At 34.8% G+C, this 26,372-nt stretch overlaps 4 protein-coding genes across 9 annotated transcripts; all 4 read left to right on the top strand.

Annotated features, from left to right (window-relative positions):
- Window positions 1-2,131: 2,131 nt before the first annotated feature.
- LOC132615558 (F-box/FBD/LRR-repeat protein At1g13570-like) lies at window positions 2,132-7,531 on the top strand. 6 transcript variants are annotated; one of them, XM_060330166.1, is made up of 5 exons: window positions 2,134-2,284; window positions 3,708-3,793; window positions 5,641-6,482; window positions 6,577-6,732; window positions 7,071-7,531. In XM_060330166.1, exons 3-5 carry the CDS (start codon window positions 5,658-5,660, stop codon window positions 7,395-7,397), a joined length of 1,308 nt encoding a protein of 435 aa, XP_060186149.1. In that variant the 5' UTR covers window positions 2,134-2,284; window positions 3,708-3,793; window positions 5,641-5,657; the 3' UTR covers window positions 7,398-7,531. The 6 variants fall into 6 exon arrangements, 5 of the variants coding, with proteins under 5 accessions (XP_060186148.1, XP_060186147.1, XP_060186149.1 ...); XM_060330165.1 differs by lacking the exon at window positions 3,708-3,793 and having other exon boundaries at window positions 2,132-2,284; XM_060330164.1 differs by lacking the exon at window positions 3,708-3,793 and having other exon boundaries at window positions 2,133-2,299.
- Window positions 7,532-8,771: 1,240 nt separating this feature from the next.
- LOC132615549 (F-box/FBD/LRR-repeat protein At1g13570-like) lies at window positions 8,772-11,472 on the top strand. Its single transcript, XM_060330152.1, has 4 exons — window positions 8,772-8,928; window positions 9,779-10,627; window positions 10,723-10,878; window positions 10,992-11,472. The coding sequence occupies exons 2-4, from the start codon at window positions 9,800-9,802 to the stop codon at window positions 11,271-11,273; spliced, it is 1,266 nt and encodes a 421-aa protein (XP_060186135.1). The 5' UTR covers window positions 8,772-8,928; window positions 9,779-9,799; the 3' UTR covers window positions 11,274-11,472.
- Window positions 11,473-12,850: 1,378 nt separating this feature from the next.
- On the top strand, window positions 12,851-15,057 carry LOC132614878 (F-box/FBD/LRR-repeat protein At1g13570-like). Its single transcript, XM_060329429.1, has one exon. The coding sequence runs from the start codon at window positions 13,323-13,325 to the stop codon at window positions 14,160-14,162; it is 840 nt and encodes a 279-aa protein (XP_060185412.1). The 5' UTR covers window positions 12,851-13,322; the 3' UTR covers window positions 14,163-15,057.
- A 3,456-nt stretch (window positions 15,058-18,513) lies between these two features.
- On the top strand, window positions 18,514-22,526 carry LOC132614442 (F-box/FBD/LRR-repeat protein At1g13570-like). The gene is made up of 4 exons (XM_060328897.1): window positions 18,514-18,669; window positions 20,784-21,626; window positions 21,723-21,878; window positions 21,975-22,526. Exons 2-4 carry the CDS (start codon window positions 20,805-20,807, stop codon window positions 22,260-22,262), a joined length of 1,266 nt encoding a protein of 421 aa, XP_060184880.1. The 5' UTR covers window positions 18,514-18,669; window positions 20,784-20,804; the 3' UTR covers window positions 22,263-22,526.
- The last annotated feature ends 3,846 nt before the right edge of the window (window positions 22,527-26,372 follow it).

Raw genomic sequence — 26,372 nt, 5'->3', positions numbered from 1 at the left:
GTATAGTTACTAACGATAATGTTACTCTTTTATATAAATAGGCTAAAAGGGCGGCGAGGCGAAAAGAATTCACGAATAGTCGCTGACAGGTATGTAAAGCAACCTCCCTTCTTTTGGCATGCCTTAGTTCAATAGGCTAGATTAAAGCCTTAAGGAAAATCCTATGATTCAAAATACGAGCATGATATGATATATATATATATTCCTTGGCACTCTTATGTATGATTTGATAAAAGTATGAACCTTTACGTCTTTGAAATAATCGCTTTCGGAACTTTGTAGAGAAAGGTTTCACTTTAAGGATGTTCGTAAATCTTGAATGCCAATTTTTGCACATAAATGCTCGGATTATCTCAATATTTTCGTAAGAGCCTATATGGCATATGATATGTATGTTTTCCATAGGCGGGCCCGACTCGGGTAAATACCCACCCGTGGGTCCCGCGACTTTCCTTTATGTAATTCGGACGACTTTTGAAAGAATTTGGTATGATTATCATTTCGAATTTCAAGTATGGTCATTTACTTATATTTGAGTCTATGATAATGATTTTATGCATATGGTTACTCATGACTCTGCTCGTGCGTTCTGTTATATCTTTCGCCGGTTCCCGGGCCGGTTCTGTTATCGTGCGCGCTTTGATATACTCCGGAGTTATGCTGTGTTTATGGTTCACCGAGCTACTCGCAAAAGAGGGTCGGGTTCCACCTATATTTGGTGTTATGCTGTGTATGGCGTTATGTTGTGATGTGATATGTGACGGGGATACGGAGATTTGAAACTTTCTGGTGTTATGCTGTGTTATGGCGCCATCGACGGGTGGGCGACCATATTCTTCTGTACCCTATGCATTACTTACATATTTTTGAAAGTAAGCAAATTTTGATATGTTGGATTTTCACTTATGTTTGGTACTTCCATTTCGTTTATGTCTCAGATTTGCTTTCTGTATATTCTGCTTTGCATACTCAGTACATATTTCGTACTGACCCCCTTTCTTCGGGGGGCTGCGTTTCATGCCCGCAGGTACAGACGCACAGTTTGGTGATCCACCAGTTTAGGACACCCTCTTCTGTTGTTTGGAGTGTTCTTCTCATTTCAGAGCATACACTTTTGGTATATATATTTTGTTCGCTATGTATGTATATATTCGTTCAGGGGTACGGCGGGGCCTGACCCGCCATATGATTCGTTTGGTCTGTTTAGAGGTCTGTAGACGTATTTGTGGGTGTGTGTGCCTACTTCTGTACGAGTGTGTTTGGTATGATCCCATTCGTTATGGCAGCCTTGTCGGCGTGCATTCGTATATGTGTTTTGGGCCGTTGTGCCATTTGACAGCCTTGTCGGCTTTTGATATATGTGCATTTGTTCGGCGATGTATATTCCGCCGCCTCTTCTGATTCTGATATAATGTTTTGTACGCGCAATCGCGCAAAATAATATTCGTTCTCAACTCTGTTTAAAAATGATGATTTAGTTTGTATGTCCGTTTGGGTGCCCAAGTAGGGCACCGGTCGCGGCCCACGGGGCTGGGTCGTGACACATTTGGGCCATTAATTGGCTGAAAAAATGTTGATCTTTTCTCCTCTATTTTAATTATTCTTTGGGTTTCTAATTTAATAACTAGTACCATATATGCTATGTGAAGACAATTAATAATTAATATGTAGAAAAATAAGGATTTAACAAAGTGTTGTCTTGTAATTAATTTAACGAGTACGAATCCTAAAATGAAACGATGACGACCATTTAAAATTTGTAATAAAGTAATGAAAGTAACGATGTTAATAGTAATAAAAATAGTAGTGAAAACAAAGTATTTAGCCCGTTAATAAATTTAAAAGCCCAAGGAAATAAATTGGAATAAAGGAGGGATAAAATTGAGTGTCAACAATTACTATCTTTCAAATAGGAAAAATGAACAAGTAATAATTGAGGTGTGTTTTGATAAATAGTTGGTGATAGTTCAGATAGTAAATATCTATTTAATTGCACCGTTTTCCCTTCAAATGGGCTGGTCTTTAACTTTTGGCCCTCGAAATTAAACTTATGATGGACATTACGATGTGAAACGGTATAGGGACAAAAGTGCAAATGACCCTCTAAAAATGTCTCTAAATGAAAGATGAAACCCAATTGTTAAAAGGCCAAAGCCCATGCCCTAGAATACAAAGTACAAATTTTGGCCTAAGAGCTGAAGCATCACACAAGTAGAGGCATAAGGTGTTTGACAAAAGTCCAAAGAGAAAAGGCAGATTCCATCATCATCAATCTTCTTACTTGGTAAGCTTTAAATGTGTAAGTGTTTGCTAAGTCAATAAAAGTTACTCTCTCCGTCTCAATTTATGTGATATAATTTAATTCGACACGGAGTTTTTTTTTTTTTTTTTAAAACTTATGTTCTAAAACAAGTAATAGATATTTGTATTATTATAAATTATTTTATTAAATTTTAAGTTAAATTATTTCTAAATATAAAAATGTATTTACTCTTTTTGGGACAGACTAAAAAGGAAAGTGTGTTGCATAAATTTTTAGGATAGAGGGATTACTTCCTTAACGTAGCTTTTTTGAAAGCATAAGAGCTATAAGTGGAGTCAAAAAACACTATAAGTAATATCTTTTTATTTGCTTAAGCTAAGGTTGGTGGGTAGAGTTACTAGATACTTATGTTGGTGGGAGGGCAGCAGGTACCTAGTGGGATACTCGAGGTTAGTGCAAGGTGGCTCGAAGCCACCCGTCATAGGAAAACCAGTGTTTTGGATACACTTACACCAAAATGATAGCTTTCAAACATCACCAACCCTATTCTGTGTTAAAATCTTGAAATATATAGTGATAGATTGTTAACTGTGTCGTCCGACTTTTTCAAGGTTGGCTTATTGTTTGTAATGGTTGGGGTATTTTCCATATATCAGAGGATATGCTTGTTGGAAGTAATGTTTAGACAGTTATTTATTAATGGGAGATGCCAATCTTCTCTTGGAATTACTGTATTAGCGGGGAATGCCAGAAATTAACAGGTCGTGTTAGTAGATCTCGGAAAAGAATAGTGAAGACCCGAGGCAACAACAACATACATAGTGTAGTCCCACAAATGGGGTGTGGAGTGGGTAAGATGTAGGCAGACCTTAACCCTACCTTTGTGAGGTAGGTAGGTTGTTTCCGATAGACAGAACAGACCCGAGGCGATAGTAGAAAATCGAAAATTGATAATATTAAAAGGAAGTGGCAGTCTAAAAATTGTAATGAGGTTGACTTTTTGGAACAATTTGAACATTCTTTAGATAGGGTCCTAATCACTCTTTGGTAATCAAATAAATTGATAAATGCAAAAAAAAGTGAAAGTAGACAGGAACATAAGATAAAAATGCATGATTATTAATTTGAGACAGAGTGTGTGTCAATTGTGAACTGGTCATATTTGTTTTTTTACCACTTAAAATGATGAGTGTTTCACGTGTGTATAGGAGTGAGACAATTAATTCATATATTTGATATAGAAAACCTTTGATGGTATGATTGAAATGGACTGAAAGTGAGATTTAATTTAAGGAATAGCCTGATGTTTTTAGTCTCTTTTTTAGTGCACCCATGAAGTCTTTATTTGTATAGAAGATTGAATCTCTTTCATAGAGAACCATATTGTGTTGTAGGCTTACTTCTTTTGGTATACCACTTATTTACGTTTTTTTTAAATGGTCAGTATTATTGATACAGTACAAAGATTGTGCGGGAAGACATCCTTCAAAATTCCAAACAACCAAAAGAGGGAAACCTCGACCTATCTATGTAAGCTTTCTATGCAATGTAACAAGGTTTCCACATCATTTACAAAATCCATATTACACCAACTGGATAGCAAGAAAATACAATCAGATCTGATCTTCATTATATTGCTTACTTGTCCTACAAAACATCTTCTATTCCTTTCCTTTCGTAGACACCACCAAACGCGTGTTGGTATTGTATTCCATCTAATCTTCAAAAAACTTTTCACTCTTTTCCTGCTCCAGCAACTTAGGAAGCCTGAAGTTGATCTTGGTATCACCCAGCTCATGCCCAGAATACTGTAGAACAGCTGCCACACTAATAGGTGGTTAATAGTCTTTATGCTTCCATCACACATATAACATTTGTTACAGAATCGGTAACCTCTCCTTTGCAAAATATCTTGGGTAAGACATTGCTCCTTTTGTACACTAACAACATAAAACACATAACCTTGATTGGGGCCTTTGATTTCCATATCTGTTTCGGGGGGTTTGAACAGGGGAACAGTTGGTTCCTGGTTTGCACTTTATAACTAGACTAAACAGTGAATTGTCCATCTTCATTTCCGTCAACCCTGTTCTGTCTTAAAAGAAAGAAAGGTGAAAGTTCTCTGATATTTCTCCATAGACCTACGCCATGAAGTAAAGAACTGCTCTCCTTACACTGTTCATTTGGTTTCCCAAAACTCTGCTACAATGAGATTTCTCTATGAGGCCTCCCTCCTCGATAGTCAATCTCCAAAGCCATTTCTCTATTATGTCTTCTTAAGTTTCTGACATCGAGACGTTTCTCTTTCTTCCTTTACATGACTGTGCTCTATGTCACTAAACTGAAAGTCTCTTTTACCCTGTTGCCCTGCCATTGAAACTCTTTCCTCACTTTATCAATCCTTTTTTCCACCTTCGAGGACATGTGGAATAAAGACATGATGTAGGCAGGAAAGAGCCTGTTAGTGAAATGGAGCTAATGTTTTTTCCAAAAAAAAAAATCTCAAGGGTCTTTTTTTTTTCTTATGAATTAATATTTATTACTTTGACTCATTAAAATTTTTATAGTTATAGAAATTCGAGATGTATTTAAGAGTCATTAACTTTCGCAAGGCAAAAATACTTGCAGAAAAATTGAAAATTATATATAGTATCCACCTGAGAAGGACAGGGCAAAAGAGTCATCAAGAATCATAAGTTTTGGCAAGCTTAAAAGATGTTTAAGTATCATTATTCTTGTTTCTGAAATTGTTTCTTCCCTTTTCGGACGATATAAGTCTATTAGGCAGGTTCTATCTTCTTATTTGTACCCATTTTAGATGTTGGTTTACTTGGGTATGTGCTTAGGTTCAGTAATTGCGGTTGGTGTTTTCTGCAGCTCTCGGTTCTATTGTCATGTTCAATTTTCTTAGCGATGTTGAGTATGACATGATTGTTCAGTTCCCACTGTGTTTATACTTGGCAGGCAAGTCAAGTGTTCTGCAGATTGTGGGAATTAAGCTACTAAGCTTAGTTAGGTGGTCGGGGATCTAGTAGTAGCGTATTTGACGTCAAATCCAGTTCACATCTTCTAAGCAGATTTTGAAGAGCGAAATACTAAATACTGGACATATTTTTCTCCTTATCATGTAGATGTCCATAGAGAAGCTTATTAGCAGCAAAAGACAATGTGATTCTCTTATGTCCTCTTTTGACTTTTCCAATCCAATAACAAATCTGTATAATCCCCTGGATTCATAAAGTATTTTTGGAAGATATTCTTTCTTTAAAGAATGCAATTCATTGATATTAAGAGGGAGATGGATGACTGTTGTCTGTGTATTATGTGCAGATAATTTGGAGATTACTTACCTTTGTGTTCTTGTTTATTTTCTGCAGATTCCCTTTGGCATTGTATGATGCCACCTGAGAGCAAAAAGCATGGCTGTCAAAGCTTACCTACCGATCGACTTAGCAACCTTCCAGAGAATGTTATCAATTCCATTCTGATGCGTTTGTCTTTGCGAAGAGCTGTGAGGACAAGTATCTTATCGCAGAAATGGAGGTATAAATGGTGCAAACTTCCACAGTTGACGCTTGATTATGATCTTTGGGTAGAGACAAACGACTTACTATCTCTTTCTATTAAGTTTACAAAAATTATGTACCACATTTTGACCCTTCATTCAGGACCACTTACTAAGTTTACCCTCTCTATTTCTGCACTGAAAAAGTTTCCTAAGATTGGCAGTTTGATATATTTCCTCTCTAGGAATGACATTCAGGATCTTGTTCTTGAATTTTCAAAGTGGAACCTATACAGATTGCCACCTTCATTTTTCACGTGTTCACAGTTGAGGCATTTGACTCTCCAAAATTGTGTAATATGCCCTCCACCGGCCTTCAAAGGATTTGATATGTTAAATAGCCTGAACCTGCGTGATGTCACAATTTCTTTCAAATTACTAGAAAGTTTAATCTCTTCTAGCTCGTTGCTTGGGAAGTTAGTGTTGAAAATCTCAGATACTTCAAACCACATTCAAATTAACGCTCCCAATTTGAGATCCTTCGACTTCACAGGTTGTATAAAATATATTTCTTTAGGGAATGTTCCTCTTCTTTCAAAACTCTCTCTATCGTGCCAAGAATCTCTTAAGGCATCAGAAAAATGTGATTTTGACATATTTTTTCAGTTGCTTCCTGCTCTTGAGCATCTCTACTTGGAGTGTGGAACTGTTCAGGTAAATGTTGCTTCAGACCTTTATTGTAATGCATTTTGGTAAAAGTACCATCTTTTGGGTTTTGAGTCATCATGATTTTTCACTTTCGTTGTAGTTCTTGGTTACAGGTGCAGCTGAAGTACCAAGAAGACTTTCCTCTCCTCTTAACAATCTTAAACGTTTTAAGATATCTCTGGGTGGATTAGTTGATGTTTCCTTTGCTCTTTGCTTGATAAGAAGCTCCCCGTATTTACAAGATATTGAAATCGAGGTTATTATTGATGTTTATATTTTTCTTGATCTATTTTATCTTTTATTCCTTGTCTGACCTTTTTGTCATGCTTTCTCTTGAGCCGAGGGTCTTTTGGAAACAGTCTCTCTACCTCCCAAGGTAGGGGTAAGGTCTGCGTACACTCTACCCTCAGACCCCAAGTTTCCTCTCTACCTCCCAAGGTAGGGGTAAGGTCTGCGTACACTCTATCCTCCCCAGACCACACTTATGGGATTACACTGGGTATGTTGTTGTGGCTATTATTTTATGTTTTATTCGTATGTAATGACGGCTTTCTTAGTTTCTTCTAATTAGATAATCTTCTTGATCTTTCGTAGGCATATGACCTAGGGTGTGAACCTGTGCCGACGACTAATAAAGTTGATGAAGTTTTTGCAAGGTTCTCAGATGTGACTTTGAATCACCTGAGGGCAGTTCAACTTGAAGGAGTAGAAGGCATGGAGCTCGAATTGCAGCTTATTAAGCTTCTATTGACCAAATCTCCGATGCTGGTGAGAATGCTAATTGAGCCATCAACATCTTGTCATGACTATGATAAAAGAAGAGACAAGATACTAGCAGAGTTAACAACAATTCAGCCGGCATCAACTAAAGCTGAAATAGTTGTATTTGATGAGTATGAATGTTATAGAGACACAATGTGAGGCAGTATATGGTTGTATTTTGCCCAACAGAGAGAATTTAATATCGTATTTCTTGTTTGTTATCATTACAAAGCTAAGCGTTTACATTTGATTCCTGTTCTTGAATGATCTATGAAAATGAGATTTGAAGCCTATTAGTGGAAAGATTTTACGTATGTTCATTGAGGGCTAAAGTTATAGAAGAAACTGAACTACCTATATGACGAAGCTTTATACCAATCTAAACTTACTAGGAAGTAGCGATAAAATTTTCATTCTTTTCGATTATGAAGCGCATGGGTCATTTTCGAAAAATTTATTAAAACATGAATAAAATGTAAACAGAACCTTCAAAAAGATATTTGAGAAAATCAGCCTAAGCCACCCCTTAGGCAGAAAATTTTACCGAATGGCCATTTGGTGAGGTTTTGTGTAACTTTTGTTCCCATTTTAAAATTTGTGCAAGAATAACCCTTTTTTTAAGTTTTGACGAGCGTGTTAAAACTTCACACAAGTTTTGACGTAGAGTCAAAACTTACAACAACAATAACAACATATCTAATGAAAATTTCACAAGTGGGGTTTGTGGAGGGTAGAGTGTACGTAGACCTTACTCCAATCTTAACAGAGATAGAGGTTATTTCCGATAAACCCTCAGCTCAAGTTAGGCCTGTGCACAAATCGGTTCAATCCGAATTTCCAAACCGATTCGAAACAATTCAGATAATTTAATTTGGATAATACAATTCGATTTTGATTTACAAATGCAATTGTAAAATATTACGGTTTAACGGTTCGGTTACGGTTTGCTTCAATTATCAACCGAACCGATCCGAACAAACCGAATTTATATGCCACTAGTGACTAATATGACTAATTTGGTATATGTAATGTGGTGTTGGCGGATTTGTATGCTTGCATAAGTTGTTAAGCTCTTGTTTTGCTATTTATATGCTATTATGCTTGCAAGTTTATGATTTTTTCTTGGTTAATGTCTTGGTTATAAGGGTGCAAGTTTAGGATCTCATTATTTTTTGTTATGTTTACTCTAAAACTGAAATGAAATAGTTGCTTGTTTAAATTTCGAATAAACCGAACAAATCGATTTGTGTAACCGAACCGAAATAATAAAAAACGAATCAAATTGAACCTAGAATGGATCTAGTTTGGTTGAGAATTTTAGAAAGTCAAAATTCGAAATTTCAACTCGATGATGGCCAAAATCGAACCGAACCGATTCGTGCACAGGCCTAGCTCAAGTAAAGCAGAAACATAGTAATTATGAAAACACAAGCGGTAACAGAAACGTTCGACAGATCCATCAAAACTCGTGATAGAGATTGTTCACAACTTTTGAGTGTCTTTCAAAACTTGAAAATTGGGGGCTATTTGTGCAAATTTGAAAAATGGACACAAAACTTAAACAACACGCTAAAAGAGCCTATTCGTGCAAATCATACCATGGGCTGTCTTTTTGCTCACTATTTTTGTAAATTTCAATCTATGCTTTTCCCCCCAATTCCTCAAAGCAATAAACCCTTGATTGGTATTGGTAAGCTTAAAATGTACTTCTCACTCATTTTTTCTTTTTATTTTTGTAAAAAAAATCATTTCTTTCCCATTGGGTGTAGTTATATAGCTTCTTTATGGTTTCCTAAGAATTTGATGTTCAAATCTTGCATAAATCTGGTCAAATCAGCTTCTTAGGCTTATTTTAATTATCCCTGCGTCACAATTTATGAGATATAGTTTGGCTAGGTACGGAGTTTAAGAAATAAAGATTTTTTTTTGAATCTTGTGGTCTAAAACAAATTAAAGATATTTGTGTGGTTATAAATCCTCCCGTTAAGCGTAAAAGACAAAGTTTAAAGTTAAATTGTTGTCAAATAAGAAAATGTATCATTCTTTTTTAGACGAACTAAAACGAAAATGTGTTTAAAGTTAAATTATTGTCAAATAAAAAAATATATCATTCTTTTTGGGACGAACTAAAATGGAAAATGTATTTCATAAATTGGGACAGAGGGAGTATAAGACATGGATTTCTCTACTGCTACATATCCACTATAGGTATTATGTTTAAGTGTTTCTTTTCCTATTAGTAATTATATTATGTCAAGGCAAATTAATTATCTGTCCATATAACAGTGATATTAATAGGAGATGGTTGACTAATTTCAACTAGAATGCAGCTTTATTTCTTATATATATTTTGATTTGACAATGTGAGTAGCCTTTTTGTCTAGATAGTTTGGGGTTTCCGTACTTCATATTATCGATTATTGTGACAGTTTCTTGGTGTTTATTGTCTATGTTCCTATGTTGATTTGACAGTGTGACTAGCAATTCTGGCCTGATAGTTAGGAGATTCCTTACTAAGTAATATTGCTTATTTTCTACAGCTTCTTGGTGATAATTGGTATATGATGCCTCCTACGGGAAGGGAGCGTTGTCAAGGTATTCCTCCTGGCGTCCTTAGTGACCTTCCTGATAATGTAATCGATGTCATTCTGAGGCGTTTGCCTTGTAAAGATGTTGTGAGGACAAGCGTTTTATCAAGGAAATGGAGGTATCACTGGTGTAGAATTACAGAGTTGACGTTTGATGTTTCTCTTTGGAGAGAACAAAAGGATATACTTTACCCTACAGTTAAATTTAGAAAGATTGTCTACCAGCTTTTGACCCATCACGAAGGACCCATTACTAAGTTTACCCTCGACATTCCCGCCCTACAAGAATGTCCTGTGATTGACAACTTCATATATTTCCTCTCTAGGAAAGACATTCAACATATTGTTCTTCACCTTCCACTGGATGAACTATACGAATTGCCTTCTTCACTTTTCATTTGTTCGCAGCTGAGGCATCTAAATCTTCATGATTGTTTAGTACATCCTCCATCGACCTTTGAAGGATTTGATCGGTTAGTCAGCCTGGAACTATGTAGAGTCGAGATTTCTTCTGAATCGCTTGGAAGTTTAATATCTCATTGTCCGTTGCTTGAGAAATTGGTGCTGAAAACCTTGAAAGTTTTAAGCGTACTTGAAATTAATGCCCCGATGCTGAGATCCTTTGATTTCACAGGCAGTATAAGTTCTCTCTGTCTAAAGAATGTACCTGTTCTGACAAAAGCATCTTTGATATGTGAGCATTCTTCTATGGTGGTAGAGAATTTTGATTATGCAAAGTTTTTCGAGTCTTGTTCTGGTCTCGAGCACCTCCTCTTGAACTTCGGTTATGGTTATGATGAGGTATATGCTGCTTCATGACTTCATTGTTATGCACTTCCACAGATGGAACTTCTTTTGGGCTGACTCATGTTGAATTTTGGTATTTTTTCCCCTAGTTCTTTGCAGATGAAATACCAACAAGGCTTCCCTTTTATCTTAACCGTGTCAAACATTTGGACCTGTCTCAGATTGTACTGAAGAACCCATTTAAGCTTTCATGTGCTCTATGCTTGATAAGAAGCTCCCCATATTTAGAATATCTCAAAATTGAGGTACTTAGTGTGTGGCTTGTATTTTCTCTTTCTTTCTTTCCTTTTCACTGGTTTTTTCTCATACTTCTTAGATCCTCAATAATTTGGGAGTTGACTTCTTGTTGTCTTTTTAGGTTAACAATAGACCTGAAAGTGATATTGAAGAATCCTTTGAACTCGAACGTTTCTCAGATGTCACATTTAATCACCTGAGGGAAGTTACGGTAGTAAGCTTTGGAGGAACAATGCCTGAGATGCAGTTTATCAAGCTTTTGTTAGCCAAGTCCCCCGTGTTGGTGAAAATGCAAATCGATCCAGCATTTTATATTGACGCAAGATCAGAAACACTCGCTGAGCTTTTGAAATTCCAGCATGCATCACCTAAAGCGGAAATAGACTACATATCATATGACTGAATAGGTAGAAGCAAATGTCGGTGTAGTAGTATCACACTTTGTTTTGCCTTGTCGTAGTAAGATAACGAGTGTATCTATTTTTTGGTAAGATGATCATTTCTGGAAGGATGTTTTGATTTGTTTGTTCTGTAATAACATTGTCATTACATGTTTAAGGATTTTTACATTTAGTGCCTGCTCATGAAGGTTTTCTTTATAACCATGAGATTCCCGAGCCAGCTGGTGCACAGTTTGAAACTCGGTCTATATAATAAGTTCATCCCTCTATCCTACTCCACTTAAATGCCAGGCCTTTGATTGCAGCAGGGTTCGACATGTGACACGCACCTGACCCACACATCTTTTAGTTCTTGCTCATGGATGATTTTTGGAATGTGATATACACATGAATGGAAAATATGGTGGTCATTTTCAATATTACATTGTGGTCACATTCTGTTGATTCTCTGCCTGGTCAATTCTTTAAGTATGGCAATCTTGAAGTACTGGTTCTCGGCCATTCCTGTCAGGTAGAGCCATGGAGATTTGATACTGGTATGAAGTTTATGGTCTATCCACTAGCTAGCACATATGCAACTTTCTTTCTGTGTTTTAAGAAATTACTCAATATGGTATGATATATATTATTCTTTTGATCTCCTATTTTATGGAGCTTATTCTATTTTCAAGCCGAAGTAACGTTATCTGTATTCACTCATTTTATATAGGCTGCTTTTGTCTAGATGTAAGAGCGCTGTTATATTTACTATAGTGCTTTGCTATTACAAAAAAAAAACAACTGAAATTAATGCAGTATGATTGAGTAATATCTCAATTCTATATTTATTATTTTCCAACAATCATAAACTACAACTTTGGGTCAACTTAGAAATTTATCACTTTAAACTAGATTTAAAGCTAAGTTTGGATCAATATGATCCTGAATCTGAGGTGACATTTCATGATCAGTTGACTTTTTGGATGTTGTTCTAGTTAAGTTTAATTTGTTTAATTTCCGTGTTAATTAAGTTAAAACTTCATTTGACTCTAAGGATTAAATACTTAAATAAATTGTTGCTGATAGCTACGTTTGAACTATTTTAATTTAGTTGATTTTTGGGATTTTGTTCTAGTTAATTTTAATTTCTGTATTAATTTGGTTAAAACTTCATTGACTCTACCATTTTTCCTCAAATCCTCTCTCCATTGTGGGTGATGAACGAACTCTAGATTGAAGAAGAGCCCAAATATTGCTGAAAGTCAACATAAAGGGTATTTGATACTATTGGTAATCCTAGTTCTTGGTAAGCTTAAAATGTACTCTCTTTTCTTCTTATATTTTTTTTTCAAAAAAGAAAAAAAAAATCATTACCTTCCGTTTTGGTTTGATGTTGCAATTTCTGTATGCTAGCTGCAGTTCTATTGGTTCTTATTTGATGTTCAAATCTTGAAAAAACTCTGGCGTAACAGCTTCTTAAGCTTATTTAATACTTGAAAATAACCATAAGCGTAGAAGAAGCAAACAGATAATTTTATGAAGTATTGTTAGAAAGTGCTCTTGCTTTAAGAATGATATTAGTGGATATTAAGCTATGGATTCCTTTACTGCTACATATCTACTGTAGGTATGTCAAGTGTGTTTCTTTCCTATTAATTTTCGTGTATTTTAAAGAATTTGCACCAAATATCCACGCCATATGAGACGCATTTTTTTCGATATGGGTATAACATTAATTATCCGTCCATGTAACATAGATATTAATAGGAGATGGTTCACTGATTTCAACTTGAAGGAACCTTTATTTCTTATATATTTTGATTTGACAGTGTGAATAGCAGTTCTGTCCAGATAATTTGGGGATTCCATACTTCAAATTATTGTTTATTTTCTACGGTTCCTTGGTGATTATTGTTGTAAGTGATCCTTTCGTTCCTATGTTGATTTAACAGTGTGAATATCATTTTTCTCCTGATAGTTTGAAGATTTTGTCAGTTTTGTGCATATAATATAGAGATTCCTTACTTCGTAATATTGCTTATTTTCTACAGCTTCTTGATTATTATTGGTACATGATGTCTCCTAAGGGAAGAAAGCATTGTCGAAGTTTACCTCCTGACGTCCTTAGCAACCTTCCTGATACTGTAATCGATGTCATTCTGATGCATTTGCCTTACAAAGATGTTGTGAGGACAAGTGTCTTATCGAAGAAATGGAGGTATAACTGGTGTAGACTTACAGAGTTGACGCTTGATGGATCTCTTTGGGAAACACAAAAGGATCTACTAAACCCTACAACTAAATTTACAAAGATTATCGACCATCTTTTGACCCTTCATGAAGGACCCATTACTAAGTTTAAGCTCGACATTCCTACCCTGGAAGGATGTCCTAAGATAGACAGCTTCATATATTTCCTATCTAGGACAAACATTCAACATCTTGTTCTTCACCTTCCACGGAGAAAGCTATACAAATTGCCTTCTTCACTTTTCATATGTTGGCAGCTGAGACATCTAAATCTTCATAATTGCCTAATACATTCTCCATTGGCCTTTGACGGATTTGATAAGTTAGTCAGTCTGGAACTATGTAGAGTCATAATTTCTTCTGAATTGCTCGAAAGTTTAATATCTCATAGCCCGTTGCTTGAGCAGTTGGTGCTGAAAATATCGGAAACTTCAAACATAATTGAAATTAATGCCCCAATGCTGAGATCCTTTGATTTCACTGGCAATATAAGTTTTATCTCTTTAAAGAATGTCCCTCTTCTGTCAAAAGCATCTCTGATAAGTAAGAGTTCTTCTACGGAGGCAGAGAATTTTGATTATGTGAAGTTTTTCGAGTCTTGTTCTGCTCTCGAGCACCTACTCTTGAACTTTGGTTATAGCGAGGTAGATGTTGCTTCATGATTTCATTGTTTGCACTTCCACAAATGGAACTTCTTTTGGGTTGAGTCATGTTGAATTTTGGTAGTATTTTCCTAGTTATTTGCAGATGAAGCGCCAACAAGGCTTCCCATTTATCTTAACCTTGTCAAACGTTTTCACCTGCCTGATATTCTGCTGAAGGAATCATATAAGCTCTCGTGTGCTCTCTGCTTGTTAAGAAGCTTCCCATATTTGGAATATCTCAAAATTGAGGTTTTTAATGTGTGGCCGGTATTCCTCTTTCTTTATTTCTTTCTTTGTTTACTTTTTGCTGGTTTTTCTTCATGCTTCTTAGATCCTCAATAATTTGAGAGTTGCTTCTTGTTATCTTTTTAGGTTTACAATGAAGATAGTATTCAAGAATCCCTTGACTTCGAACATTTCTCAAATGTCACATTTAATCACCTCAGAAAAGTTACGCTAGTAAGGTTTGGAGGAACAACGCCTGAAATGCAGCTTATCAAGCTTTTGTTAGCCAAGGCCCCAGTGTTGGTGAAAATGGTAATCTATCCAGTATTTTATCTTGACACAAGATCAGAAACACTCGCTGAGCTATCCAAATTTCGGCATGCATCACCTACAGCAGAAATAGACTATCATATGGAAGTTAAAACGGAATAGGTAGAAACAAATGCCGATGTAGTAGTATAACATTGTGTCTTGCCTTTCCGTAGTAAGATAAAGAGACAAGTGATTATCTGTTTGGGAGCATGAGCATTTTTGGATGGATGTTTTGATTAGTTTGTTCTGTAATAACATTGTCATTACACGTTTAAGGATTTTTTTACATTTTAGTGCCTGCTCATGAACGATTTGTGGAATTTACATACACAAGAGTTGATACTGTGGTGGTATTTTTCATTATTATTTTTTAAGGTGGTGGTGTCCGGGCCAACTTTTGTGCCCGAGTTTATTTCAATATTGTGTTGTGAGTGGCAGTGTTAATCCTATACATGTTCAATTCCTTATATATGGCAAACTTGAGGCGTTTCTTTATTCCTGGAAAGTAGATCCGTGCAAATTTATGCTGGTGTGAATTTTATAGTTTGCCCACTAGCTAGCACATATGCAACTTTTTTTTTTTTGTTCGAACAAGAAAAATACTCAATATGGTATGATATATATTATTCAGTTGATCTGTTTTGTGGAGCTTATTCTGTTTTCAAGCCAAAGTAATGTTGTTCTTGTTCGTTGATTTTTAAAATATTTTTATCGTTATAAATGTCATTTTGTATAGGCCCCAAGACTTTGTTCTAGCGATAGGAACACAACTTGTAACATGTGATTAAACGTTAGTTGTCGAGTTTCGAACTTTGCGTCAATAGGTTTCGGGGATTTCTCGATTAAAAAAAGGGAAAAGGGTCAAATATACCCCTTTACTTTAGTTTATTAGTTAAATATATCTTCTGTTAGCCAAAGTTACTAAATATACCTCTCCCGTTAAGAAAGTACACAAATATACCCCTCAGCTGACAAAATCCCCAATTCCACCCACAATTACCCGATTTAACTAAAAAAAAATATTCCCGCCCCGTCCCGACCCGCAAATTAATTTCTTTCCACCCAAATATACCCCAATTATGAAATGATTAAATTGCATGCATATTTTGAACCTGAACATAAGGAATGACCTCTAATTGCACACGAGTTCTGCGAGTTTTCAAGTGACAAACAGGCATTTGAGGGAAAACTTCACCATGCAAGTTCGCGGATAGAGCAATTTTGCTATATCCAGGGGAGATAAAGTGCCAAATTAGCAACGAGGACGGCATACCTTCTTTCCTGACAAAAACGTGAAGTGCCAAATTAGCAACAAAGTTTGGGTGGAATTAATCATTTGTTCCAGAACATAGCAGCGTTGTTCTGGTTAGATGTATGCGGGAGTCCTGGTTAGATGTATGCATGCAATTAATCAAGGTCTGCATAATCATTGGTGGATCCATGATTTGATGTTTATGGGTTCTTATAGTGACATCAAGTTAATATACAATAATTATTAGTTACGTTTCTTTTCTCAATCATAGAGATTCCAGGATGATTAAAAAGTATTAAAATATGTACTTTTTTGAGGCTACTCTTTGTATTTTGTACATTTTTCAAGAACATTTGTAAATATAGTTTTTCGCTTTACAAGCGAAAGAATAAACCTAGCCGGAAAAAAGTATCTTCTTCTTCCTCCTCCCTCTTGTCTTTAGTTTGGTACAAAATACTCGGCTGGACTAGCCTGATTTTAATCACAACATTGGTATGAATTTCAAATGCAACAGTTCGAACTGCAAAATACTTTATGCTAATGTTGTCTAACTAAGAGCCCGTTTGGATTGGCTTATAAGTTGCTTATAAGCTGTTTTCAGCTTTTTTGAGTGTTTGGCTAACCAACTTAAAGTCATTTTGTGCTTAAAATAAGTTAAAAAAAAATAATTGAGCCCATTTGACTTAGCTTATCTAAAGCAGCTTATAAGCTGAAAACAGCTTATAAGCCCAAAAAAAAAAAAAAGTTAGACTAACCAATTTATTTTTTTTAGCTTATAAGCTGTTTGCTGCTTATAGGCATAAGTCCATCCAAACAGGCTCTAATACTTGTACTTTGAGCTTGACTTAATTAGAAGAGTAGGTTAAAGTCAAGAACCGGAAAGGTTTTACATAAGTTCATTGAGGGCTAAAGTTATAGAAGAAATTGAACTATATGACGAAGCTTTATGCCTGTCTAAAGTTATTAGGAAGTATCTGTAAATTTTTCATTCTTTACGATAATGAAACATATAGGTCATTTTTGTAAAACTTATTAAAACATAAACAATGACCTAAAAAAAAGCTATTTGAGAAAATCAGCCTGAAACACCTCTTAGGAAGAAACTATCATCAAATGGCGCTTAGGTGGGGTCTTGTTTATTTTTTATTTCCATTTCTTAAATTTTTGCAAGAACAGTCCTATTTTTTCAGTTTTGATGAGCGTATTAAAACTTCACTCAAATTTTGACGTATGAGTCCAAATTTTATACGTTCACATACGTCAAAATTTTATACGTTCACAACTTTTGACGAATCCATCAAAATTTGTTAGTTTTTAATAGTGGCCCCAAGTTGTGAACAAAAAGAGAGAAAACTCAAAGAGCAACTGCAACCTAAGAGAGGATAATAACAACAAGGGAAAAGGGTCAAATTTACCCGTATACTTTGAACTAAGGGGCAAATTTACCCCTAATACTTTAAACTTTTCACCTCTATTTTTACCGTTATCAAACATTGCAAAAATATTCCCAGCCAGTCAGCATGCCACGTGAAAATATTTTAAAAATAAAAATAAAAAAATGATTTTTTAAATAAATAAAAAATAATTTTGAAAAAGCATTTATATAATTCTTTTTTAAAAAGTATGTTTTGTACAGGGTCCTCTCGTCATTTTGTGAGATATAGGGACCTATCATCATTTTGTGAGGTACTCACAATCTTTAGCCCAAGGGACCTATCATCATTTTGTCTTTTCTATATCATGATTTTTCTGTATAAATTTACTATGTTTTTTTCATTTTTATAGTAGAATGAATTAAAATGTATGGGGAAAAATTAATGCCTAATAACTAAATATTTGATAAATAATTGAATTCCCTATGAGGAGATATTGAATTTTCGGAAGGATAAAGTACGTATGTATACATATTAAGGAGAAATATTTACGAAACGTGACGATAGTTTTCTGTTTACAAAACATAACATTACAAATCCTATAAAAAACATAATTTTTTAAAAAGAATTATACAAATACTTTTTATTTTTTCTCTCTTTAAAAAATCAGTTTTTGTTTTTTAATTTTTTTTTTTTAAAAAAATATTCCATGTGACATGCTGACTGGCTGCCCAGGTGGCGGACATGGTAAGCCACCTGGGCAGCCAATCAGTATGCCGTTAAGGCTGGGGATATTTTGCAAAGTTTGATAACGGTAGGGGTAGGAGTAAAAAGTTTAAAGTATTTGGGGTAAATTTGCCCCTTAGTTCAAAGTACAGGAGTGAATTTGACCCTTTTGCCTAGCAACAAATATATCGCTTTCTATTTTCGCTCTATCAGGAAGTCCCGGTTAAAGGAACCCCGACCCGAGAAGATCATACTCATGTAAAACTGAACGTTCGACAGATCCGTCAAATCTTGTAATGAGATTCCATGATGGAGTTAAGATTTTTACTAAGAAAATTAAAAAATATAAAATAGTGAACAAACGAATAATTCCATCCGGAACCCCTAGCCATTACCTGGCTCCGTCCCCGATGAGATTGTTCACAACTTCTGAGCCTCGTCAAAACTTGAAGAATTGGAGTTATTTATGCAAATATTAAAATAGGAGGACAAAACTTAAACAATGCTCTAAAAGAGGCTATTCTTGCAAATCATACCTTTATTTCCTCCAACACTCCACTATTTCACTCTAGCTTTTTTCTCCAATTACTCTTTTCATTGTGATGATGAACGAATCCTAAATTGAGATTGATTAAAGGTATTTGAAATTTACTACTACTTTTTATTTTTCCTTTTCAAAAAAAATAAAAAAAAATAACTTTCCCTTTTGAGGTTAATTAGGGTTTGCAGATGTTAATACTAGTTAATCTACTAATTTGATGTTCTAAATATAGCATAAACAGCTACCTATGCTTAGTTTATTAGTTAAAATGAGCAAATTTGATGAGTTGATACCGATAATTATCCTATTGTTAGTTGCTGCAGTTACTGTTTCCTTCCTGCATAATGTTTGTTATGCTTTCATTTATATTTTGCCATGACTTATTTTAACTTCTGTTAATTCTTGTCTGACCTTCTTTGAAATGATTTTTCTTGAGCCGAGTTTCTATAGAAACAACCTCTCTACCTCCAAGGTAAAGGTAGAGAGAAGGTCTGAGTACACTTTACTCTCCCTAGACCCCACTTGTGGGAATATACTGGATATGTTATTGTAGCCTTAATTCTTACTCTGAGTCGAGAGTCTGTCGGAAACAACCTCTCTACCCCACAAAGGTTGAAGTAACGTTTGTGTACATCCTACCTTTTCCAAACTCCACTTATGGGATTACACTGGGTATTCCGTTGTAGCCTTAATTCTTACTCTGAGCCGAGGGTCTATCGGAAACAGCCTCTGTATCCCATAAAGGTTGAAGTAAGGTCTGTCTACATCCTACCCTTCCCAGACCTCACTTGTGGGGTTATATTAGGTATGTTGTTGTTAGCCTTGATTCTTAATTACTCCCTCTGGTTCATAATAAGTGTACACTTAGCCTTTTTATTTTGGTCCAATCGAGAAGGAATTAACTTTATTTTCATCCAAATTTAGCCCTATTTAGATAAGTTAGTTTTTATGTAATCAAGAAACTATATTGATTGGATGGTATTTAATTAAGGGTAATTTAGTCAAAGTACCTATTTTTTCCTACGAGTTAGTATTTTCTTAAGGGTATTTTAATTGAAAATCCTAGTTCTTGGTAAACTCAAAATGTAATTCTCTCGTGTTTTTTTTTGTTTTTTGTTTTTTGGGTCGAAAAAATAAAAACAGTTACTTCCCTTTTTGGTTTGATGTTGCAATTGCTGTATGCTAGCTGCAGTTATATATGTTCTTTAGCGTTTCCTTATTCTAGTTTGATGTTCAGATCTCGCAATAAAGCTTTTTTTTTTTTTTAATTAACTTAAAATTCCCATATCCTATTGTTGGCTTAGAACAAGAAGCAAACAGAGAATGTGATTCTGTTTTTTTTTCCCTTTCGAATTCGTATTGATTGAAGATGGTCTTGCTTTAAGAATGATATTAGTGTATATTAGGCTATGTTACATGGATTCCTTTACTGCTACATATTTTGTAGGGGTGTGTCAAAGTATCCAGTATGTCTATGTCAAGTGTTCTTTTTCCCTATTAATTTTTCGTGTATTTTAAAGAATCTGCACGAAATATCCACGTTGTTGTCATACCCATTCTATTTCAATATGGGTATATCAGTGCAAATTAATTATCCATCCATATAACATAGATATTAATAGGAGATAGAATGAATAAACTTTTATTTCTTATTTTTTTATTTGACAATGTGAATAGCCCTTCTGTCCCTATAGTATTTTATGAAGCGTTGGTAGAAAGTTCTGTTGCTCTAATAATGATATTCGTGGATATTAAGCTATGTTACATTTATTCATTTACTGCTACATATCCAGTAGGGATGTGTCGAAGTGTCCACTATAGGTCTGTCAATCGTCTTTTTTTACCTATTGATTTTTCGTATATTTTGAAGAATCTGCACAAAACGCCGTTATATGGGTATGTCAAGGCAAAACTGATGATCCGCCCATATAAACATAGATATTAATAGGAGATGGTTGACTGATATCAGCTAGAATACACCTTTGTTTCTTATATATATTGATATGGCAAGGTGAATAGCCATTCTGTCCAGGTAGTTTGGGAATTCGGTGCTTTGTATTATTGTTTATTTTCTATGGTTTCTCGGTGATTATTTTTATAAGTGATCCTTTCGTTTCTATGCTGCTATGACAGTGTGAATAGCAGTTTTGTCAGTTTTACCCGTATAATTTGGAGATTCCTTACTTCATAATATTGCTTATTTTCTACAGCCTCTTGGTGATTATTGTGATATGATGCCTCCTAAGGGAAGAGAGCATTGTCAACGTTTACCTCCTGATGTCCTTAGTGACCTTCCTGATTATTTTATCGATGACATTCTGATGCGTTTGCCTTGTAAAGATGCTGTGAGGACAAGCGTCTTATCAAGGAAATGGAGGTATCATTGGTGTAGACTTGCAAAGTTTAAGCTTGATGAATCTCTTTGGAAAACACAAAAGGATAAATTTTACCCTAGTGTTAAATTTAGAAAGATTGTCTACCAGCTTTTGACCCATCATAAAGGACCCATCACTAAGTTTAAGCTCGACATTGCTTATCTGGAAAGATGTCCTGAGATTGACAACTTCATATATTTCCTGTCTAGGAAAGACATTCAACATCTTGTTCTTCACCTTTCACGGCATGAGCTATACGAATTGCCTTCTTCACTTTTCATATGTTCGCAGCTGAGGCATCTAAATCTACATAATTGCTCAATACATCATCCATCGACCTTTCAAGGATTTGATAAGTTAATTAGCCTGGAACTATGTGAAGTCACAATTTCTTCTGAATTGCTGGAAAGTTTAATAGCTCATTGCCCATTGCTTGAGCAGTTGGTGCTGAAAATCTCGAAAACTATAAATGTAATTAAAATTAATGCCCCGATGCTGAGATCCTTTGATTTCATGGGAAGTATAAGTTCTATTTGTTTAAAGGATGTCCCTCTTCTGGCTAAAGTATCTCTGATATATAAGAGGTCTTCTTTGGAGGCAGAGAATTTTGATTATGCAAAGTTTTTCGAGTCTTGTTCTGCACTCGAGCACCTCATCTTGAACTTCGGTTATGGCGAGGTAGATGTTGCTTCATGACTTAATTGTTATGCACTTTCACAGATGGAACTTCTTTTGGGCTTATTCATAATTAATTTTGGTATTTTTTTTCCCTAGTTCTTTGCGGTTGAAGCACCAACAAGGCTACCCTTTTATCTTGACCGTGTCAAACATTTTCACCTGTCTTATATTCAGCTGAAGGAATCGTATAAGCTCTCATGTGCTCTTTGCTTGATAAGAAGCTTCCCATATTTAGAATATCTCAAAATTGAGGTGTGGGTTGTATTCTTTTCTTTTCTTTTTACTGGTTTTTCTTGTACTTCTTAGATTCTCAATAATTTGAGAGTTAACTTCTTGTTATCTTTTTAGGTTTACAATGAAGGAGATAGTGGTATTCAAGAATCCCTTGAACTTGATCGTTTCTCAGATGTCACATTTAATCACCTCAGGGAAGTGATGCTAGAAAGCTTTGGAGGAACAACACCTGAGATGCAGCTTATCAAGATTTTGTTAGCCAAGTCCCCAGTGTTGGTGAAAATGCAAATCGTTCCAGCATTTCAAATTGACTTAATTGACGCAAGATCAGAAACACTCGCTGAGCTATTAAAATTTCAGCATGCATCACCTAAAGCAGAAATAGACTACGTATCTTATTGAAGTTAAAACTGAACAGGTAGAAACAAATGTTGATGTAGTAGTATAACACTGTGTTTTGCCTTGTCGTAGTAAGAAAAAGAAACTTGATTATCTGTTTGGGAACACGAATATTTCTGGAAGGATGTTTTGATTAGTTTGTTATGTAATAAGATTGTCATTACATGTTCAAGGATTTTCTACATTTCGTGCCGAATGTATTTATGGAATGTTATGTAGACATGAATTGATACTGTTGTGGTTTATGTCAATATTATGTTGTGGGTCTCAGTGTGTTTCACTACATGGTCAATTCCTTATATATGGCAAACTTGAAGCACTTCTTTATGCCTGCAAGGTAGATCCATGGAGATTTATACTGGTATGAACTTTATAGTTTGTCCACCTAGCTAGAAAAAAAAAAAAATCTACTCAATACGATCTCCTGTTTATATGGAGCTTATTCTGTTTTCAAGCCGAAGTAATGTCATTCTTATTCAAAGATCTCCACACGGTTATAAATTTCATTTTGTATACGCCCCAATACTTTGGGCTAGTGGTAAGTGCGCAACTTGTAATGTGTGAGTAAGACGCACGTTTTGAATTGTGTGTATGTCAAAGAGCTTCGGATTGCGTGTTTTGCTATTATAGATGGACCAATTGAGACTAATAAAGTATGGTTGTACCCTAACAGTAAAACAAATTGATGAAAATAATATGTGGGAATTGGAGTTCAAATTTCCGCAGAGGCGGTATTATGATTTCTTCCTTGTTATGTCACTCCATAGCTTAAACCTTTGGGTGACCTAATCCTCTCTGCCCCAAAAAGATTGAGGTAAGGTCTGCTTATATCCTACCCTCTCCAGATCGCACTTTGTGGGATTTCATTGAGTTGTCGTCGTTGTTTATAAATATTATACAACACGAGTTCTAATCTGCTATATAATTGCTTAATGATTTCTCAACCACAGACTAAATATCTTGAATTCTAACCTTAAAAATGAAAAACCATTATGTAGGAAGTACTTTACCAAGGTTTTTTTTTTTTTTTGGAACAAACTGCAATTAGTCGTTCCAGAGTATTTTAATATCGGATTGTGAGACAAAAAGAGATATATGTAGTACTTCCTCCACCTCAAATTAACTGTCGCTCTTTTTAAAAGTAGTCGTATCAAATTATTTGTATTTGAGAAGTTAGACAAAATTAAATATTTTCCCCCATATTGACCTTAGTAGTAATTATTCTTAAAGGCTATAAACAAATGGTAAAATAGTATAAAAAATTTCCTAATTAATCCTCTCTCCGTCCCAAAATAAATGTCCCTGTAGCAAAAATAAAATAAAATTGTCCCATAATAAGTTACCTTAGGAAACCGAAACATAAATTGACTACTCCCTCTGTCCCAAAAAAATTATCCTCTTTTCCTTTTTAGTCCGTCCAAAAAAAATTATCCCTTTTCTATATTTAGAAACAATTTAATTTTATGAGATGATTTACAGTCACACAAATATCTAAGACTTATTTTGGACCACACATTTCAAAAGTCTTCTTTTATTTCTTAAACTTTATGCCAAGTCAAAAGAGGACAATTTTTTTGGAACGGAGGGAGTAGTTTTTTTAATTCTATCCTTAGAGAAAAACTGATAAGTAACATCTAACTGATGATTGAAAAAATCGCTTAATAAACTAAATATAAGTAATTTATTTTTATAATATAGCGGTAATCTAGTAAACTTTACATTGCACCATTGATTTCTTAATATGTTAATTTTTATTTTTATTAATGTGATATTTATTATGGGATGAATTAAGTATTGTGTAAAAGAGAATCATGAGAGATAATTTGAGACGGAGCGAGTACTGTTTCATTTAGTGTTTGAAGAGAATATAACTTTCTAAATTTAGAAATAAAGTTAAACTTAAATTTTAGGGATAAAAGTGAACGCTTTCCATCTGCTTAAATTGAACATATCTCACCTGTGATTCCTTTTTTTAGTGAACCCTAAAATCCCAATTTTAGGGTTTTTGGATATTCCATCATCATTATCAATCTTCTTTCTTGGTAAGCTTCAAATGTGCTTCCTTTATTTATTGTTTGTGTTTTTATCATTTCTTTCCTTTAATCTGTGAATATATAAGGCTGTTATCTTAAGTTTCATAATCTGTTTTAGTTGTTTGGTTCCCTTTTTAAGTATGTGCTTGCAAAGGCGAATATAGGATTTTTAGAATATGGTGCATCACTAAAATCTCTACTCCTCTAGAAAAATAACTTAACTTTTAACAAAGTGTATCATTTAGCTTTCTTTTAGCATGGGTCCCAACCGTTAATATTACACTAATTTTAAAAAACAAAACAAAAAATACCTAGTTTTACGAAGAGAACATGGATTCACGTGCTGCATTTTTACTACATAAATTCGCCCCTGTGTGAAGGAAAATATTCTATTGATAAACTCTACGAATTCTTTGAATGCTCTCTACAATCTCTATAATATAAAATAACTAGCAGCAACCCTATTGATAATAATATAAAACCTACTTTAACTCAAAATAGGAAAATCTATTCCTATACTAATTTGACTATAAATCCTAATTAGACATGAATTAAAATACCAAATCCTAATCAATTTTGGTTTTCTACAATTTTGAATTATTATTTCCAACATTCTCTCGTAATTCAAAATTGTATATCTAATTCTTGATGCACTTGTCACCATCTTCCAATTTTGGAGCACTTGTTTGCAGCCCATCAATTGTTGAAGCACTTTCTCGTCAACCGTCACTCTCTATCTTCCAATTTGTTGACGTCACTCACTATCTTCCAATTTGTTGAAGCACTTTCTCTAAAACCTTCACAATCGTTGGAGCACTTTCTCTCTAACATTCCAATTTGTTGATGCACTTTCTTACCAACCTTCAATTGTTGAAGCACTTTCTCTAAAACCTTCACAATCGTTGGAGCACTTTCTCTCCAACATCCCAATTTTGTTGATGCACTTTCTCATCAACCTTCAATTATTGAAGCACTTTCTCTTCAACCTTCACAATCGTTGAAGCACTTTCTCATCAACACCCCTTTTTTTTAACCCACTTCTCCGACTTCTAAAGAAGACAATTCGTTCCTCTTGTGCATATTTTCTTGCACCTCTTTAAACTTGCAATAGTTTGTTAGTCCTTGTCAGCATGATTGTTTTTCATGCATATCATTAGCTCGACGTTTGCCACCATCATCATCATTGGCCAGACGGGCGGCATATATGAGTCATAGCCGCCCGCCGGCAGTGGAAACTCTTTGATTTTCTACCAGGATTGTAGAAGCTCTGATACCAATTTGAAAGAAAATATTCTATTGATAAACTCTATGAATTCTCTGAATGCTCTCTACAATCTCTATAATATAAAATAACTAATAGCAACCCTATTTATAATAATATAAAACCTACTTTAACTCAAAACAGGAAAACCTATTCCTATACTAATTTGATTATAAATTCTAATTAGACATGAATTAAAATACCAAATCCTAATCAATTTTGGTTTCCTACAATTTTGAATTATTATTTCCAACACTGTGTCTTTGTGTTTTTTAGATTATGAAAGTTACTTCTTTTCTGTAGAAAATCAAATGTTATATCTCTTGGGGCTTTGGTCAAGTGATAAGACTGCAACACTGATGTATAGATTAGGAGGGAGGATCACGGGTTTAAACCCGGGGTCTAACAGACAAAAGTTGTATGGTATTTAAGTGGAGAAGGATAGAGGGATAGGTCCTTGCCCTCGGGATTATGAAACGTGAATTGAGTTAGGGAAAAAGAAGTCCAGCTCTAGGCTTTAAAGAAGAGAAGAAAGACCTGGCTTCAATGAAAATGCTTTAAGAAAGGAAGATCCCAAGCTTATGCTGAATTGAAAGTGGAGTTGCCTTGGTCTTCTTTTTTATTTTTTATTTATTGATAATCGTGGTGGCTGGGCCAGCTTGCATGTATCTCGACTAATTCCACTTTTATTTTTTGATGAAAGTGGCGGTCTAAGAGTTGAAATGAGGTTGATTTTTTGGAATAATTTTAACATTCTTCAGATAAGAATGGGTCTGAAGTACTCTTTTGGTAATCAAATAACTTGATAAATGTAAATCA

Source organism: Lycium barbarum, chromosome 10 (assembly GCF_019175385.1).
Source record: "Lycium barbarum isolate Lr01 chromosome 10, ASM1917538v2, whole genome shotgun sequence".
Lineage (NCBI taxonomy): Eukaryota > Viridiplantae > Streptophyta > Magnoliopsida > Solanales > Solanaceae > Lycium > Lycium barbarum.
Note: the sequence above shows the minus strand (reverse complement) of the source record. Positions and strands in the feature narration are given on the sequence as shown.

Excerpts from the sequence above, each read along its gene's own strand:
- LOC132615558 (XM_060330163.1), top strand. The coding sequence starts at position 5,395 with ATGTCCATAGAGAAGCTTATTAGCAGCAAAAGACAAT. Across the intron at positions 5,432-5,640 it reads TATTAGCAGCAAAAGACAAT|ATTCCCTTTGGCATTGTATG; the intron begins GTGATTCTCTTA and ends TATTTTCTGCAG. Across the intron at positions 6,483-6,576 it reads TGGAGTGTGGAACTGTTCAG|TTCTTGGTTACAGGTGCAGC; the intron begins GTAAATGTTGCT and ends CTTTCGTTGTAG.
- LOC132615549 (XM_060330152.1), top strand. The coding sequence starts at position 9,800 with ATGATGCCTCCTACGGGAAGGGAGCGTTGTCAAGGTATTCCTCCTGGC. Across the intron at positions 10,628-10,722 it reads TCGGTTATGGTTATGATGAG|TTCTTTGCAGATGAAATACC; the intron begins GTATATGCTGCT and ends TTTTTCCCCTAG. Across the intron at positions 10,879-10,991 it reads TAGAATATCTCAAAATTGAG|GTTAACAATAGACCTGAAAG; the intron begins GTACTTAGTGTG and ends TTGTCTTTTTAG.
- LOC132614878 (XM_060329429.1), top strand. The coding sequence starts at position 13,323 with ATGATGTCTCCTAAGGGAAGAAAGCATTGTCGAAGTTTACCTCCTGAC.
- LOC132614442 (XM_060328897.1), top strand. The coding sequence starts at position 20,805 with ATGATGCCTCCTAAGGGAAGAGAGCATTGTCAACGTTTACCTCCTGAT. Across the intron at positions 21,627-21,722 it reads TGAACTTCGGTTATGGCGAG|TTCTTTGCGGTTGAAGCACC; the intron begins GTAGATGTTGCT and ends TTTTTTCCCTAG. Across the intron at positions 21,879-21,974 it reads TAGAATATCTCAAAATTGAG|GTTTACAATGAAGGAGATAG; the intron begins GTGTGGGTTGTA and ends TTATCTTTTTAG.